The sequence below is a fragment of the Pantherophis guttatus genome, chromosome 1 (assembly GCF_059756535.1).
Source record: "Pantherophis guttatus breed Tessera chromosome 1, ASM5975653v1, whole genome shotgun sequence".
Taxonomy (NCBI): Eukaryota; Metazoa; Chordata; class Lepidosauria; order Squamata; family Colubridae; genus Pantherophis; species Pantherophis guttatus.
The window spans coordinates 13,170,110-13,188,559 of record NC_142063.1 but is presented as its reverse complement, the minus strand read 5'-3'; the positions used below and the strand labels follow the sequence as shown (position 1 = coordinate 13,188,559).

Sequence of the window (18,450 nt, the reverse complement as noted above, 5' to 3'; positions counted from 1 at the left end):
CAGCCAGCAGCGCTGGCTGGGGGATTCTGGGAGTGGAAGTCCACCCATCTTCAAGCTACCAAGGTTGAGAAACACTGCTCTAGGGATATTTTCACTTTTCTTCTTTATACTGTAACTGCTAATCTAATAGCAAATCCTTCGTAAAAGTTATTGCATTACATTCTTGATTCAATTATCTTTTAACAAGATAAATTTTGGGCTCAATTGTGGCCGTATGTCGAGGATTACCTTGTACCTTCAAGGGTCCCCATAGAGCAGCAACTCAACTCCTCCTTCTTCCTTTGCCTGCCCTTCCTTATCAACCTCCGTCCCAGCCTCACCTGTTGCAAGGTAACACTTTTCGAGCAGGGTTTCCCAACCTTGTCAACTTTTAAGACGGGGGGGGGGGGGGAACGGGGGACGGACACTTCAACTCAGGGGTGAAATGCTCCCGGTTCGGACCGGATCGCCCGATCTGGTAGCATTGGAGGCAGGTGGTTCGGAGAACCGGTAGCAAAAAACCCTGCGCCCCCTCCCATTGCCCCCCCCCCAAAAAAGCCTCTGATGATCGCGTGGCTCAGCTGGGATCATCAGAGTCTTTTAAAAGCATTTTTTCTACCACCTCTTCGGCTGAAGAGGTTATAGAAAAAATGTTTTTAAAAGGAAAAAAAGCCTCTGCCGATCAGGCAAGTCAGCTGGGATCGTCAGAGGCTTTTAAAAAAAAAAGCTTCTGCCAATCAGGCAAGTCAGCTGGGATCATCAGAGGCTTTAAAAAAAAAAGAAAGCCTCTGCTCATCAGGCAACTCAGCTGGGATCATCAGAGGCTTTTCAGCCAAAGAGGTTGTAGAAAAAATAGTTTTAAAAGCTTAAAAAAAAAAAAAGGCCATGCCCACTCAGTCATATTATCCCCGTCCCAAAGCCACGCCCACAGAACCGGTAGTAACTGATTTTACATTTCACCTCTGCTTCAACTCCCAGAATTCCCCAGCCAGGACTCAAAAAAAAAAAAAAAAAAAAAAAAAAAACCACCACACCAAGGAAAGAGAATAGGGAAAGAAATCAAAACACCGTGTCTGTTTTATTGAGAGAGTGTTTGGCTTATTTAAAACAATAACCTATTCCAACGGTAACCAAAACAAGGGTCAGCCCAACAGGCTGTAAAGAACATTCTCCCGCTTGGCCGAGGCCAACGGGTGTTGGGACAAGATGGAGGAGCTGCACGAGAGACCTACGTCCTGGCTTGTGTCTTTCGGCCTCTGTGATTAATGTGACATCTTAAAATGTCATGAGGCTGAAAGGACACACCACCAAGATAAGCTGGAAAGACAACCCTACTTAACATACGGAGCTTCGGACTCTCGCCTCCCTTCTGGCTTGACGCTTTGATGTCACCGAGGTTGGGGGGGGTGGGGGGGGGGGAGGCAGGAGGAAAGTCACTGTCCTTGGCTTTGTCTTCCGACCAATTATGGCACTATCGTTGTTTGTGTCTCCAAGGAGAGACCCAAAAGGGCTCAAGTGGCTGGAGTGGGGAATGGCAGGAGGAGGCGGTCGTCTTCCAGGCTCGAGAAGCCAAACAAAAAACACATCGACACGCAAGCAGTGCGCCGCCCCTTGTTTCGTGGTATCTTTGCTCCGGGATTCGGAGAAGACGGTGTGCGAGATTGGGGGGAGTTTCTGGTCCAGGGAGACCAAGAAAGTAAGGAAGAGAAGGGGAGGCAAACTCTTCTACTGGCCGAACTTATTCAGGGCCAAAGCACTGCCCTTCCTTCCTAAAGTTGAGGGTGACTTAAAACTCTGGATTGCTTGATGCTACTGCATCATTAAATTGGGACTAATTTAATAACTCTCCCTATGGTCTACTACTAAAAAAAAAAAAAAAAGAGAGGGAGAGAGAGAGAGAGAGAAGGAAGGAAGGAAGAGAGAGAGAGAGAGAAGAGCACATTCTTGAGTGAGGGATGATGGTTCTTAAACTAACGGGCAACGTTTTCTTGAACTGTAATTTCCCCATGCCTTCCATTTACCTTTCCCCAACTCTCAAGATTCAGCAGTGAGGATGGGAAGAAAAAACTTTTATGTGTGGTTAAAACGTAAAAGGCTAAAAGATCTCTCACTGCTTTTTTTGTTTTCGATGCAAGGATGTTCTAGAAATATTCTTGGTTTTTTTTACAGCAGGAAAGTGTCAGAAGAAACAGCTAAGCCGTCTGCTTAGGTCTCATGTGTCACCTGAGGGAGAGAGGAGACAGACAGAATATAGAATTAGGCTCAACTAATGCATTGTATTGTTGGTGTTTACACACACACACACACACACACACACACACACACACACACACACACACACGAGGCATAATAGAGTTAAGGGCAAATCCAAATATCCCAACCCCAGCCAGGGATGACTTCAAAGCACAGCATGAAAAGAATGCCAGCTGGGAAGTGAGACTCATATGCACTAAAGGAAGTCGATTGGGAGAAAAAAAGAGTTTTAAACATATTGAATTGTGACAACTCTCTTATATGGAGAGGTTCTGGGTATGGGGTCAATACATTGCACTCATACACAAACAGAGCAAACCCCTCTCTCTTTTAGCACTGATGATGTTACCTAGTTGGGTAATGAAACGTCTGGAAGGAAACAACCAAGCTCAGAGGGCACCAAGGCCTCCACGGTTCAACCCTGAGCTACTAATATTCTCTTCTGTCGGTAATATGTTGCATCTTCCCATATTCCTGTAGGTGAGCGTGATGGGGCAATAATGCTTGGCTGAGTAGACACAATGTGTAAATGGAGGTTCAAATTGGGGTGACATGCTCCATCCTTTCCCAACTTGGTATCCTGAAAATGCGTTGGATTGCAACTTTCCTCCTTCTTGTGTGAGATAATGGGAGTTGTAGTCCAAGCACTTTTAGAGGGTATTAGAACACAGAATAACAGGGTTGGAAGGGGCTTTGGAGGTCTTCTAGTCCAACCCCCTGCTTAAGGAGGAGAAATTATACCATTTAGGATAAATGGCTGCAAAATCTCTTCTTGAGTGGCAATGGGAGCACCTACAACTTCTGGGGGAAATCTATTCCACTGATTTAATTCTTCTGTCATGATCAGTCAGGATGATGACATTCCCTGACCGAGAAGAGGCCGACTCCCTTCTCTGTTACTGTCATTTTCTAAAGCAAATCCAGAATTTCAAGAATGGGTTTTCTTCTCGTCTCTGGACGACGGATGAAACAGGGGCATATTTGGGGGGCTCCCCCTGCCGTTGCTCAGCCCTCCCAGAAATCCTACCTTGCTGTGGGCTTAATTTGCATTCCTCTGACGCACGTTCTTGTCCATGTTGTTTGCAGTGTTGCCTTTTCTGGGAGACAAGAGGAAAAGTCAGTCAGCTCCAGACCTTAAGGAAGATCTGGGTCAAACTCTAGACTAGACTAGCAAGTAGGCGGAGTCTGGGATCTATGCCAATACTTCACACACACACACACACATATATACATACATACACAACCAATTAGAAAGCTCTCCCTCTCACCTACCCATCTGATCAGAGACGGCAGGCAGCCCCCTATTATTCCTCAAAGCTAAAGCCACTCTTTCTCAACTATGGCAACTTGAAAATGCGTCCCAGAATTTCCCAGCCAGCTGTGAGCTACGCTGAGATTTCAAGACAGACAATTTTAACCAGTGTTTCTCAGCCTTGGCAGCTTGAAGCGTGGACTTCAAATTCTCAGAATTCTGGGAGTTGAAGTCCACCTATCTTCAAGCTGCCATGATTGAGAAAACACTAGCTAAGACATAGCCAACCAGGTCTTTGCGTTTCCCGGCCTTTAAAGGACCCGCTAACCCAACCACCCTCGCTTTGGGCCCCTTGCCTCCCATCTCTTGTTTCCTGCTGCTCCTCTTTCATGACCTGCCAGCTTCAATAAGCAGCATCTGGCTTAACTCTGGTTCTGTCAGGCAGGAGGCAGCCTCCTGAAGAGTCTTCAATTGGGCACATCTAGCTGGCTGTCTAATTTCCCACCCACAAGTGGCCTTGGGAGGTGATTTATCAGGAAGGGGGGAGGGGGAAACGGTTCTTTATACTTACAGGGGTGCAGAGCCTCCATCGTCATCTTTGAGCAAAGGAAGAGAAGAAAAGATTGAAGTCAGCAGGAGGATTTTGGTGAATTGTCACATTTATTTATATTTCCTATTTCTAAACCACCCAGTTTCCTCAGAGAGGCTGGGCAATTAACCTCCTTCATCCCCAATTCATTCAACAGTATCTATCTATCCCATCTATCATCCCTCCTCTCATCTATTATCTATTTGTCCCAAAAAATTCCCAGCTTTTAACAGTGTCACTGTCTGAGGAAGAGACGCCACCACACTCACATGTCTACATTCATTTATTTACCTCCCACCTTCGTTATTTTTATACATTCTGTTTTCCCCACAACCACCCTGTGAGGTGGCTTGGGCTGAGAGAAATGGACTGGCCCAAAGTCACCCAGCTGACTTTCCAACCAAATGCGAGACTAGAACTCGCAGTTGCCTGGTGATTGGCCCAAAGTCATCCAGCTGGATTTTGTGCCTAAGGTGGGACTAGAACTCATGGTCTCCTGGTTTCTAGCCGGGTGTCTTCACCACTAGACAAACTGGCACACGGGTACTACGACCATATACAGATGACAAGACAACCAGGACAAGGGGTGGCTTCAGCTTGGTCTTCTTCCACTTACCACAAAGGGTTAATATGCAGCAGCAAGAAAGAACTGAATTCAAAGTTAATGCCAGCAAGTAGGCCGTATTTACAAGCTTTTAAGCCAGTTTTTCTCAACCTTAGGCACTGTTAAATTCCCTGGATTTCAACTCCCAGGTTCCCCCAGCTGGTTGGGGAATTCTGGGAGATGGTCCAGACAGCTTTAAGTACCTGAGGTTGAGAAACACTGTTTTAAGCCAATCAAGAAACCTTCCTATCCTCTAAGACAGCGGTAACCAATTTTTCCGGTTTGGTGGTCCAGCCTGGTGCGGGGGATGGGAAGAAGGGATGGTTTTGTGTGAGTGGCAGGTGTGTGTGTGTGTGTGCGCTCACCCACCACTTGCGCAGCCCTATTCTGAACCGATCATGGCCCAGTAGTGGGCTGCAGCCTGGAGGTTGGGGATCCAAGACAGAAGTAGGGAACTACGGTCTCTTTATGACTTGTGGACTTCAACTCCCAGAATTCCTGAGCCAGCCATTCCTGGTGGCTGGCTCAGGAATTCTGGGAGTTGAAGTCCACAAGTCATAAAGAGGCTGTAGTTCCCCACCCCTCCTCTTAAGGTTTTCCCTTTCCCTTTACTCAATTCAAAGCATTGCTTCAAACACCACGTACAAATGAAGCAGGAGTTTAAGTTTATAAGGGTGAAGAAAGTCAGGAATATCTTGCTGCTTACCAAGGAAAAATATAAAGAACAATGATTTAAACCTCCACAGCAAAGGAAGCATTGTTTTAAAAGGAAAAGAGAGTAGGGGGTGGCACAGGAAGAGATGCTGAATTCAGGATTTAGACAGAAGCATTTAGGCACCTCAGGTATTTAAAAGAAAATATTTTTAAATAATGCAAACAGGTGGAGGGGAAAAACAGCAACAAGAATATTCCCCAAGAGAAGAAATACATTAAAATGTTAGATGCTGACGGCAGTGAAATGAGAAGACTGAACATTGGCTAAGAAACTTCTCCAGGGACTTCAAAACATTCCTGCCAATTGATTTATGCAGCAGAGTTGTTGTTTTTTCCCCCCACAGGAGACAAGGAACAAGGGGAGCAGATAAAGTCTCACTCAGCAATGTTTGCACTGTGCCTAAGACCACGGAAGTTGCCACGATCTGAGTGAGATTAAATTCCTTTTCAGGTGTGGAATCCTACCCAAGCTGAAGCATAATTAGGCAACCTAAGCCAGTCACAAAGCCAGCTTGGTAGTGGGCAAACCTTCAGAAGCGTCTTAAGGCAGGGGTCCCTAACCCCCGGTCTGTGGACCGGCACTGGGCCACGGTTTGCCAGAAACTGGGCCACACAAAGAAGAGAAGCCCCATCCGCGGGATGCATGCAGCACCCAAAACCACACCCCCTCCGGTCCACGGGAAAAACTCTCTCCACAGAACCGGTCCCTGGTGCCCAAAGGTTGGGGTCCATTGCCTTAAGGCATCTCAACCCTAGAGAATCTGACCGCTTACCGACCTTCAAATCCATGGCAGAATTAGCTGTCATTTTAAAGGGACAGATTCAACCAACCCTCTCCAAATTATAAGTGGCATCCCCCCCCCCTCCGGGGAAAAGTATCAACAGCAAATTTTAAAAAGCTGTTGTGGCTCTGTTACTGGAGCCTGTGTCATCGGCAGGAGAGGACTCTGAGAGTGAAGGAGAGGAGTTGGCAAGGCCTCCCTCTCCAGGACCCTCCTCTCTGGCAATGCCTTCGGTGTCCGCCAAAGGGCAAGAGATAGGGCCGGGGCCAAGCACGTCCACGCAGCCACAGATGGACAGTGATGAGGGTAATGAGTCTTGGCTGGATCCACGCCAGCGTCGCAGAGATAAGCGCGCGCAACAGAAGAAAAGGCGTGCCCGAGATTGAACGTCTGTTGGTGTGTCTGCGTGTGGTTGGGGACAGAACAAAAGCTTTCCATTCTCAGCCTCTGTTCATACATGACCTCCTTGTAATTTCCACTGTCGGAAAAATCCTGATACAGATGCACATAAGAGCATCTTCGCCCCAGCTGTTTGCCGAGACTCTGCTGCAGGAAGAGGACTTTGGCCCTTATCAAGCCAGGGGATCATGCATGATGTCATAAACCCCAGGGTCGATTTAACTCACTTCATAAATGTAATCAAACTTTTGAAGAATGAAATGCCCCAGTCAAAAATAGAGCTAGGTTTATGTCTTTAGACATTTATTGCTTTGATATCATAATGAATAAGAAGAAAGCTGCTTCTATGGGGGAGTATGTGGGCAGTGGTCACACAAAGCCGAAAAATAAATTAACGGAGTGATCCATATTAAGTGAAAACACACAAGGATCTCACCAACCTCCCACTCAGGTTTTGACAGACATGAAGGAATTCTCTTATTTCAGGGGTCCCCAGTTGCAGCCCACTACCAGGCCGCAGCCTGTCCAAAATCAGGCCACAAGAGAGATGGGTAAGTATGCCCATGCGAGCAGAGGGTGCTTGCTCATAAAGCTGCCTTCATGCAAATGGAGCTTCACGTGCAAGTGCCCTCCACTCGCAATCTTTGCGCATGAACGCAATGTGCCTGCCACACGTGCGTGCATGTGCCTGCTAGTCACACACAGACTCCCCGTGTGCTGGGTGGGGCTGCCAAGCTGGAAAGGTTGAGGACCACTGTCTTATTTGGTAAAGAAAACGGAAGTATTTAGGAATCGGACCAAGCAGGACTCCGAGGACCATAATGTACATCAGTTTTTCTCAACCTTGACAACTTTAAAACTTGTGGACATGCTGGGCTGGGGAATTCTGGGAGTTACACGTCTTAAAGTTGCCAAGATTGGGAAACATTGCTGTACATCTCTCACCCCCGTTTCGATTCCTTCCACTGAAAATTACAGGGAGTCCTCGGTTCATGACGACTTGTTCAGCAGTTGTTCAAAGTTGTGACACTGCTGAAGAAGTGGTACTTAAGACCAGTCCTTGAGGTTCTGGCTGATTTTTGCTTAATGATGGCAACAGAGCCTGCTGGGATTGCTGTCGCTAAGTGATGATGTCATGCTTTGTCACATCATTTAATGACAGAAATTCTGGTCCCAATTATCATGGTTAAATGAGGAAAACCTCTTTATAGGCACCAAAGGCTATTAAGAGTCTTCAGGAATTAAGGTTTTGCTCAAAATGCCACTTGGGAGGATGCCAGCCCTTCCTCAACTCACACACAGTGGTAGCTCTGTATTCTACTGTTTCAAAACCAGTTGAATTTGGGCACTGGATACATTTTGATGTGAAAACGTTGTCCTGGTACTCATCGTTTATTTAGTACCTGAACTGCTGCGACAAGAAGAGGGGGACGGCCACAGAGAACGGACAGGAAGTCAGCCATGCTGGGAAGGTTGCTGCAAAAGGAAAGCTGGGAACGGCCACAGAGGGTGGACAGGAAGTCGCTGACATAGGAAAAGGGACAGATAGGAAGTCCTTCCCGGCCGAAACAAAGCGTCATGGGGAAAGTCACATGGTCTGTTTGGTACTAGTCTGGTACTACTACTTTGGTACTACTACTAATCACCAAGCTTTCCTGACCTGCTCCTGAGTTGCCATAGGCAGGGGGATAGAAGCATCTCGCAGCTGCACCAAGGAATTCACACCTCAGTCAAAACAAAACACATCCTAGCCACCCAAAGTCAAGGCCATCTCCATGGAGACCCACAAAGGCCGGAGGGAGTGACTTCCACGACCCGTGAAATTTCTTTGTTAGGGAATGTGAAGGGGGCAACAGGATCAGAGGCAAGGTGTGAACTGGGTGAAGTCAGAGTTGGCTTCACTTAGTTCGTGCCGACATCGCGCTCCTAATAAACAACTGGATTTTTCTTGCTAAATGGCTAGGGGCTCCTGCTTTTATTAGAGCACTGTTGTTTTTAGTTCTTGTCACGCCTCCCAGAACCAATTAACAAGTAATTACACTTAAAACTTATATACCGCTTCACAGTGCTTTACAGCCCTCTCTAAGCGGTTTATAGAGTCAGCCTCTTGGCCCCAACAATCTGGGTCCTCATTTTACCCACCTTGGAAGGATGGAAGGCTGAGTCAACCTTGAGCCTGGTGAGATTCGATCTGCCAAACTGCTGGCAGCCGGCAGGCAGCAGAAATAGCCTGAAGTACTGTACTCTTAACCACAGCGCCACCACAGCTCTTTAGTACCACTATATTATAATATTATATTATTGTAATATTATTATTAATCTCCCCCTTGCCCATTCCAGCACCTTACCCTCAGGAACCTCATTGGGCTTTCTCCTCTTCTCATAGATGAAGATTATTGTGACCAGGACCAGCACCTCCGCTACAATCCCCAGGAATGGCCACAGAGCAGCCAGCCGGCTCCGCACCCTCAGGGTCACGTCCGCACTCCCTTCGCCTAATTCATTGGTGCCATTGCACACGTATTTCCCGGGGTCCTTCTCCAGGTTCAAAGAAATGATCCGAAGATCTGTCCTGGTGCCATTGGATTGGATGTAGAATCTTTCTTCGGTGCCGTTGGCAACAGGCTGGAGGAGAAGAGGGGTGTCACTAGCTACAGGGACAGACCCTTAGAAAGAGCTACAGGTAAGTCCTCCACTCATGACCACAATCGAGCCCAAAATTTCTGTTGTTAATTAAGACAGCTGTTAAGTGAGTTTTGCCCCACTTTACGGCCTTTCTTGCCACCGTTGTTTTAGTGAATCGCTGCAACTGTTACATTAGTAACACAGTCATTAAGTGAATCTGGCTTTCCCACTGACTGCTTGTCAGGAGCTCGCAAAAGGGGAAATCACATGATCCTGGGACACGGCAGCCGTCATAAGTATGAACCGGCTGCCTGAATCCCATGGCCGCAGGGATGCTGCAATAGTTTTAAGTGTGAAAGTCAGATTTTTCAGCACTATTGTAACATTGGTCACTAAATGAACTGTTGTTAAGTTGAGGGCTATCTATATTCTTGTAGATGACTCATAGTGTCAAAAGGAACCATTTCCACACAATGCCCAATGCAGTCTGGACACCAAAAGGGAAAACCTGAGTGGGGCAGCTTCCTTAGGATTAATGAGATCACCACCATATCCAGCTCAGTCTCTCACCTCAGGTGAGATGAGTAGCATATACATTTGATAAATATATTTTTGCCCCTCACCCCTCGGGCCTTCTGAAAGAGCATCAACTGGCATGGGGGTCCAAGAGTGGCATGCAACCATGGGGGTGGCTCATGGCCCTCCACCTTTTTTATCTTTGGTTTAACTCTGCTTTTGGAATATATTGATGAAAAATGGCTGTATACAGGTAGTACTCGCCCGCCCTTAAGCTCAGAATAATGCTATTTAAAAACTGGCACCAGGTTTCTAGTCAACAGCAGGAATCAGCAAATATTGTATGGGTGGTCCTTGATTTAAGCCCACCATGGAGTCCAGAATTTCGATTGCAAGGCAAGCCAGTTGTTAAGTGAATTTTGTCCTGTTTTATGACCTTCTTTTTGGCCACAGTTGTTAAATGAATCACGGGGCCGTTAAGCGCATCTGGCAAGGTTATAAATGGTGATCATGTGACCGTGGACAGTGCGACTGTCAGAAGTACACACTCTTCCTTTTCTTTAATTACCAACGTTAATCTATTCATTTCTGCACATTCCAATATTTTCTTAATTACTTCTCCCTCTAAAGGGATTTAGATAATTGATGAATTAATATAAGAAATTTGGGAAGAATGATGTAACAATCTAAATGAAAATATAACGGTATGATAGAAATATATGAAAAGGATGGAGGAGGGAGAAGACGCAAAATATGTACTCAGATGAAACACTGAATGATTAAGGATGTACTGTTTGTATGTTTGTTTTACAAAATAAAAAACTTTTTTTTTAAAAAAAGTACACACTCAAATTTTAAGCACGCAATGAAGGCGATGCTGCAATCGTGGTAAGTGTGAAAACCGATCATAGGTCACTTTTCTCCAGTGCCACTATAGCTTCGAAATGTCACTAAATGGATGGTTGTATAGGGTCTCAGGCTTGAGCAGGGGTTAGACTAGAAAACCTCCAAGGTCCCTTCCAACTCTGTTATTCTTTATAAATCTCTCCATCCAGTCTTACTAAAAAGAATGGTGATAAACAATACTTGGAAATGGACATCAGGTCTTCTGATAGCAAAATCTCATCTTATTGGCTAGTATCAAGGGGAAGAAATCTCACCATAACATGCAAGATGAGGCGAGGACTGGTGTTCTGCCCCAGCTATGAACCCCAAAGAACGCAGCACACACAAAGTCCGCACAAACCTTAGTTTACTAATTAAGGACTACTAATGAGCTTTCTTAGTAGTTGTTCGGACACAAGTACAATTTAAATCAGTCTTTTCTGAACAAGGGCTGTTAATTTAACTTCATTAACAGCCGACAAGAATCCAAAGAGTAATAACTCAATTCTGAGGCACAGTATTTCAGACAACCATAATCTTACTGTGGTTGGCAGAATGCCCAGAAGCAATTTGCAGGAAAACTGATGAGAGAGAAACAAGAGCCGAATCAAAAGTTTCTGGAATCAAGACGCAAAGGAATATGAACGAAGTTGTTTCCTGCAAATTGCATCAGTCGTCGTCCTTCCTTAAATAGGCTAGGGGAGTGGCCAATTAGCCCCAAGCCTTACTCTCGAGGAGACCTCCTCCTGAGGAGCTACTCCTGCCTTTTAACAGCTCTGCGCGCTCGTGCATCAAGAGGCTCCTCCTCTTATTCCTCTTCACTTATGGGAGCTTCTGAAGGCCCTGGCTGATTCCCCGCCTCTGGCACCACATCTTCTCCAGCCTCATTGTCTGACTCGAGCGCCAGCTGCACAGGCTCCTGGTGTAGCACCACACCAGCCTCCTTGCTGTCAGAATCAGCTACTAACTGCACAGGCCACTGACGGGCCACAACAACTGGCTGGGAGGGGAGGGGCAAGGAGAGGCCAGGCAAGGCTCCCCTCGATATGAGTGACATAGTTGGCCATGCCCACCCAGTCACATGCCCACACAGCCACGCCTCCCAGCAGTCATTAGGGCAGAGAACCGGTTGTTAAATGATTTGAATTCCACCACTTCTTGCAAGTCAAGGTCTCCCTGACTTCAAATGGGTTTTTTCTTTTTACATGTTAATTCCTTTTATGCATGTTAATCTCTCTTCCATATGCCACCTCTGAAGCAAGATCCTAACTGGAAAGGCCGCAGGTGGATTCTTAACATGGTTTCTCCATAGGCAGCCAGGGCACTGTCAGAATATTCATGACTGGGAAGACATGGTAACAAGGTCAGCCAATGAATTGGCATAGCAACTAAGTCAGCCAATTAGAGCTGTTTAGAAACAGAAGCTTAAGCAAGAAGTCTGGGCGTGGCTTAGTTATTAAGCTCTGAGCTCTGAAGCTGAAAACTAGTCTGTCTGCTGAATTGAAACTAAAACTACTCTGCTGTGCTCTGCTTGTAACTGCTACGTTGGAAGAATCTGCTGTTGGTATTGTACATTTATTCATGTGTTATTATGTATATAAAGAGAAGCTGAATCAGTTTACCTGTGTGTGCTTTCTGGATTTGATTTTGCAACAAACTCTGACAGACACCTACTGGGGAGGAAGCAGAATCCTGGGTTTGTGGCAGGAAAGGCACTCACCTGAGGCACCTGGTCTACCACCTTATACCAAGTCCACTGGGTAATAGCAGGGTAAGAATTGCACTTGCAAGTCAGGATTATTGCGTCTCCTTCATTTCCATGCTCTGTCTTCTTGTAGGGCACCACATGGGGAGTAACTGCAACAGGATAGGTCACAATCAGTTCAAAGAGGGGTCAGAGGAGATGTTGATTAAGCAAACACTTCTGCCTATAAACTCTCATCCATCATGAAGAAGCCTTGGCAGCAGGTGACAAAAAGGTCTGGGAGTTATTGGGGGACAGATGTGCACAAGGCTGGTAAAACACAGGAAGTTCATCTAGCAATAGCAATAGCACTTAAAGTTATATACCACTTCATGGTGCTTTGCAGGCCTCTCTAAGCAGTTTACAGAGTCAGTCTCTTGCCCCCGACAATCTGAATCCTCATTTTACCCACCTTGGGAAGGATGGAAGGCTGAGTCAACCCTGAGCCAGTCAGGATCGAACTGCTGGCAGTCAGCAGTTTGCCTGCAATGCTATTCTAATTAGCTCGTTATTTACCAACCACCCCCAATTTAGCGTCCTTGGGATGAATTCAGTTATGAATGCCACAATTCCAGTATGGAAATTGCAATCCAATTTACCTAGAGCAGGGTTTCCCAACTATGGTGACTTTAAGATGTGTGGACTTCAAGCCTCAACTCCCATGGCTGGCTGGGGAATTCTGGGAGTTGTAGTCCATGTGTCTTAAAGTTGCCAAGGTTGGGAAACCCTGATCTAGAGAACACCAATCTGGTCTCCATTAATAGAAACAGACTCCCACAAGTTTGCTTGCTAAACTTAGAACTGCTCGGATTTCCTGGAGACAAATATTTGGGTACTTTTATGGTCCCCTCTAGGTGATGAAAAATGGACAGCACAACCACTAGTACTTAAAACTTATATACCACTACATAGTGCTTTACAGCCCCTCTCTAAGCAGTTTACAGAGTCAGCGTCTTGCCCCCAACAATCTGGGTCTTCAATTTACCAACTTCAGAAGGATGGAACGCTGAGTCAACCTTGCATTGGTCAGGATCGAACTCCTGGCAATGCAGAGTCACCCTGCAATACTGCATTCTCACCACTATGCTACCACGGTCCGTCCTTCCTTCCCACTTATCACTTATTTACCGCTTCACAGTGCTTTACAACCGTCTCTAAGCGGTTTACAGAGTCAGCATATGGCCCCCAACAATCTGGATCTAATACTGACCTCAGAAGGATGGAAGGCTGAGTCAACCTTGAGCCAGTCAAGATCGAACTCCAGGCTGTGGGCAGGGTTTTTGCCTGCAATACTGGCATTCTAAGCACTGCACCATCAGGGCTCCTTTCTTCCTCAGACTAGAGAGGCAACCCATGAGCAGTGGCTCGTTCCTCATGGACTTGACAACACAAAGTCCTTCTCCTCCATGTAAAACTTCACCAAAGGAAAGAAAAAAAGCACCCACAACAGTTACCTTTCACGAATACCGTTCCTTTCGTGAGGGGCGTGGTGTCAAAGACGCAGTGGTACTCTCCCGAGGTTTCGTAATCCACTTTGGGAATCCTAGGATTCAAAAACACACACACAAAGACAAACCAGCAGGTGACAAGGAGAACACACAAAGCCATCACAGGAGGAGAACTGGGAATGGATATTGACAACTACAACTTCACTCGGCAAAACGCAATGGTCACGGAGTAAGAGGAGCTTCATTCCAGCATCACCCAGGAGGAAAAAAAAACACTAGGAAATGCTGGATCAGATTTTCTATCAAAGCGTAGGACGCACACTTAAAACTCCGCTGAGCCATGCCTAATTAAAAGTTTCTGGGACAGAGGCCTGGAATCTTGAGAGGAAAAGTTCCAGGAAGCTGTCACAATAAAACAATAGAGTGAATAGAACAATCCCGATTGTCCAAGAAGCTTCCATATATAGATGTAGCTGAAGAGTGCAAATAGCCAACCAATCACTCCTTCTAAGGATGGCGTATCTTGTTTTAATGCACAAGGCACTGGCACCAGGCAGCCAGGTTGACAAGCTTCTACTGATTGCCTCTCTGGTGGAATAATACCACTTTTTCCAAGGGATTTCTCTTTGTTTTAGTTAAGTCCGATCAGAAATGAACACAGGCAGTCCTCAACTTACAGCCATTCGTTTGTTCAAAGCTAGAGCAACAGGGTGGTCTAAAGCACCCTGTTATTAAGACCAGCTGCCTGCAATTACTGCAGGTTCAAATCTCGCCAAAGGCTCAAGGTTGACTCAGCCTTCCATCCTTTCTAAGGTAGGTTAAATGAGGACCCAGTTTGTGGGGGCAATAAGCTGACTTTGTATAAATATACAAAAGGATGAAGGCTATTGCTTAATGCACTGTAAGCCGCCCTGAGTCTCCGGAGAAGGGCGGCATATAAATCAAATTTTAAAAAAAACAAAAAAACAGAAACCAAGTCCTTGCACTTACAACCAATGCAAGCCATGTCATCAAAGTTTGGTTGCTTGAAACCTGGCTTGTACAGGTAGTCCTCGACTTACAAGTTGTTCACTTAATGACCATTCAAAGTTAACAATGGCGATGAAGTGACTTATGACCATATTTCAGAATTACGGCCATTGCAGCACAGTTGATTAAGTAAGTAATCTGGTTGCTAAGGGAATCCGTTACTAACTTAACAACTGCAGTGATGCACTTAACAAATACGGCAAGAAAAGTCATAAAATGGGGCAAAAGTCACTTTATAAATTTCTCACTTAGCAGCATAGATGTTGAGCTCAGTTGTGGTCATAAGTTGAGGAATGCCTGTATTTACATTGGCAGCATCCTGGGGGTGACATGCTCACCATTTGTGACCTTCCCAGCCCTCCTTGCTTCACTTAAAGACCACATGATTCACTCAATTGCTGTGATTTGCTTAATCATAGCAAAAAAGGTCTTAAAATTGGGCCTCATTTAACAGCTGCTTTGCTTAACAACAGAAATTCTGGTCTCATTTGTGGCCCTAAGTTGAAGACTATATGTATTATATAGCTACCCTTCTGGTTAAGTTGCTGGTGGAAGTAATTCTCCCTTTTCAGGAGATGTACAGTACAGGTAGTCCTTCACTTATGACAACGGAGCCCAAAATTTATGTTGCTAAGTGAAACAGTTGTTAAGTGAATTTTGACATATTTTATGACTTTTCTTGCCATAGTTGTTAAGTGCGTCACTTCAGTTGTTAAGTTAGTAACATGGTTGTTAAGTGAATCTGGCTTCCCTACTGACTTTGCTTGTCAGAAGGTCGCAAAAGCGGATCACATGACCCCAGGACACTGCAACCGTCATAAATATGAACCAGTTGCAAAGCATCCAAATTCTGATCATGAGACGATGGGGTTACTGCAACGGCCATAAGTGTGAAAAATAGACTGGTAAGTCACTTTTTTCAATGCCATTGTAACTTTAAATGGTCACTAAACGAACTGTTGTAAGTCGAAGACTACCTGTATATCTTTAAATACTGTGGGCTCTTGCAGTACTTAGCGGTTGGATTAAAACCAGATTAGAAAAGAAAAGCAATTATTTTGCACACTACATTTCCCCATTTCTGTGTTACACCTGCCACCGAGTGCCAACTTGTTCTCCCAACTCCTTTCTAATTTAGAATGAGATTAGAAATCTGCCCAACGTTTAAGCACCAGAGATTTCTGTGCCATGACAGTCAGCTAAGAATTATGCTTTCTGCAGGCAAAGCATGCATACAACTCATGACTCCCTTCCCCACCCTATTAGCAAGATTCCAGGGGGAGGAGGAAGAAATGGTTGTTATTGTCTTTTAGTGCCATAAAAGCTGCTGCACATTCTGCATTAAACCAATTTACTTCAAAACTGAAATCAAAAATTTGTTTTGCTGACTTTGGGTACGTCTTACTGTGAAAAATGATTCCACTGAACATTGTTATGTGGGCCAAAGAAGCTTGTTTCCCCATTTTGCCTTTGGAGGAAATATTCCATTTGGAGAAGTTGCTGATCTGAGATTCCTACTTTAAAAAAAAAAGATTTTTATCCCATCTTTTCTCTTATATACAACTCAAGGCGATGAACATATAAATATTTCTTCCTCCTTTCTCCACAACCACCATTTAAGGTGGATTGGGACGAGAAAGTGTGACTGGCCAAAGTCACCTTGCCAGTTTTTCATGCCTCAGTGGCACTAGAACTCACAGTCTCCTGGTGATAGGACCACCCAGTTGGTTTCATGCCTAAGGCAGGACTAGAACTCAAGGCTCTCCTGGTTTCTAGGCCAGCACCTGAACCATTACACCAAACTGATTCTGATCATTAACTCATGCATACTTTACTTTAAAGTCACCTACATGTAGGAGGTAAAATCCAGAGCAGTCACATTGGAATCAAGCTTTGTCTCCCCTTTCATCCAGTAATTGCCTTTGATAGGTGTTGGTGCTTCACTTATGTTACATGAAATGATCACATTTGATCCAGCAGTTACTTCAGGAGAGGTTGCGATTTTGGCCCCTGGTTGTTGAAGAAGAAAACGAAAGTTAGGTTAGGATATCATGGGCTTAAAAGAAAAGAACCCTGGGTTTTGACATGGGCTTCAGTCACCTGCGTGCCTGAGAAAAAGCAGCATAGTAACTGCATTTAACTCCTATCGTTAAAATCAAAGTTCTGAGGTTTTAAACAATGTGGTCAGTTGTACAAGTCATGAAACACCAGGAAGTTAACACCCATATAACTATCTGAGGGATTTGAAGGGAAAGAGATTAGGAAGCAGAGGTAACGATAATTTCTAAAGCAGCACATCACCTTCTAAGCACATCATTATTCTAATGTTAACTAATAACAAATACAACTACCGGGATAAATAAAATAGTGTATCCTATGCATACAGACCCATTGAATGGTTCAAAACATTCTGGGTGCTTTATTTGTGATTTTGGAGTATTGGCTTGTTTTTTTCTGCTTAAACACACGTGCACAATCTTCTCCTTTCTGAACAATCACCACAGAGAAACATCTGGGGCCCCCCTCTCTCTCTCTCATATTGCAGGAAAGGACTATATTGATGAAACGTGGCTGTATACAGGTAGTCCTCCACTTATGACCACAGTTGAACCCCAAGTTTCCATTGCTAAGCAAGACAGTTAAGTGAGTTTTGCCCCATTTGACCACCTTTCCTGCTACTGCTGTTAAGTGAATCACTGCAGTTGTTAAATTAGTAACACAGTTGTTAAATGAATCAGACTCTGCTTGTCAGAAGGCTGCACAAAAGATGATTACATGACCCCAGAACACTGCAAGTCATAAATACATGCCAGTTGCCAAGCATCCAAATTTTGATCATGTGACCATGGGGACGCAGCAATGATCGTGTGACAAATGTATGTTGTATTAATGTTTCACGACCTTTCTTGCTGAGTCAATCTGATCAACACTTGTTGAGTCAATCACTGCAGTTAAGTAACACGGTTGTTAAGTGAATCTGATTTCTCTATTGACTTTGCTTGTCAGAAGGTCGCAAAAAGGGGATCCCATGACCCTGGGATACGGCAACCGTCATAAAAATGAACCAGTTGCCAAGCGTTTTAATTTTGATCAGATGAACATAGGGATGCTGCAATGGCTGTAGAAGTGTGAAAAATGGTCATAAGTCACCTTTTTTCAGTGCTTTTTTGAACGGTCACTAAATGAACTGCTGTAAGTCGAAGACTACCTGTATTAGCCTTCACCTGCCACGAAAGAGAATTTCTCACTTGATGAGGTATAAATAAGACAAAGTCATAATTGGCATAGCTATTTTCTTGGCATTTCTTTTAGAGAGAAAAAAATTGCACCCTAGTTCGTATGCACAGAGTACCCAAAAGGAGTATGTGGCTAGTTTCATGCTTTGTTTCTTTTGGAATTCAATAAATAATGACCGTCCCTTGAACTGCAAACAAACAGTATGAAATGTAGTGGGTGTGCAACCCATCCCTTCCCCCTCCCGTTCCCCCCCCCCCAAAAAGGCACTGGGCTTTCCCTTCACCATCTATACAAAGATTTTGAGCACTGAAAGAAGTTTATGCAAGCTAACCGTTATATTTAATCACCATTTTCAAGAGAAATATACAGCTACGAATATTTTCCCCGCACATAA

At 44.9% G+C, this 18,450-nt stretch overlaps 1 protein-coding gene across 2 annotated transcripts in view; it reads right to left on the bottom strand.

Annotated features, from left to right (window-relative positions):
* Positions 1–1,038: 1,038 nt before the first annotated feature.
* BSG (basigin (Ok blood group)) overlaps positions 1,039–18,450 on the bottom strand; it is a 37,290-nt gene continuing 19,878 nt past the window's right edge. For both annotated transcript variants that reach the window (XM_060695070.2, XM_060695068.2), the window contains 7 exons: positions 16,670–16,829; positions 13,797–13,885; positions 12,319–12,455; positions 8,921–9,197; positions 4,056–4,080; positions 3,260–3,329; positions 1,039–2,202 (listed from right to left, as the gene is read on the bottom strand). In XM_060695070.2, the coding sequence (XP_060551053.1) occupies positions 3,272–3,329; positions 4,056–4,080; positions 8,921–9,197; positions 12,319–12,455; positions 13,797–13,885; positions 16,670–16,829 (746 nt within the window). In that variant the 3' untranslated portion in view covers positions 1,039–2,202; positions 3,260–3,271. The remainder of the gene's footprint in view (positions 2,203–3,259; positions 3,330–4,055; positions 4,081–8,920; positions 9,198–12,318; positions 12,456–13,796; positions 13,886–16,669; positions 16,830–18,450) is intronic.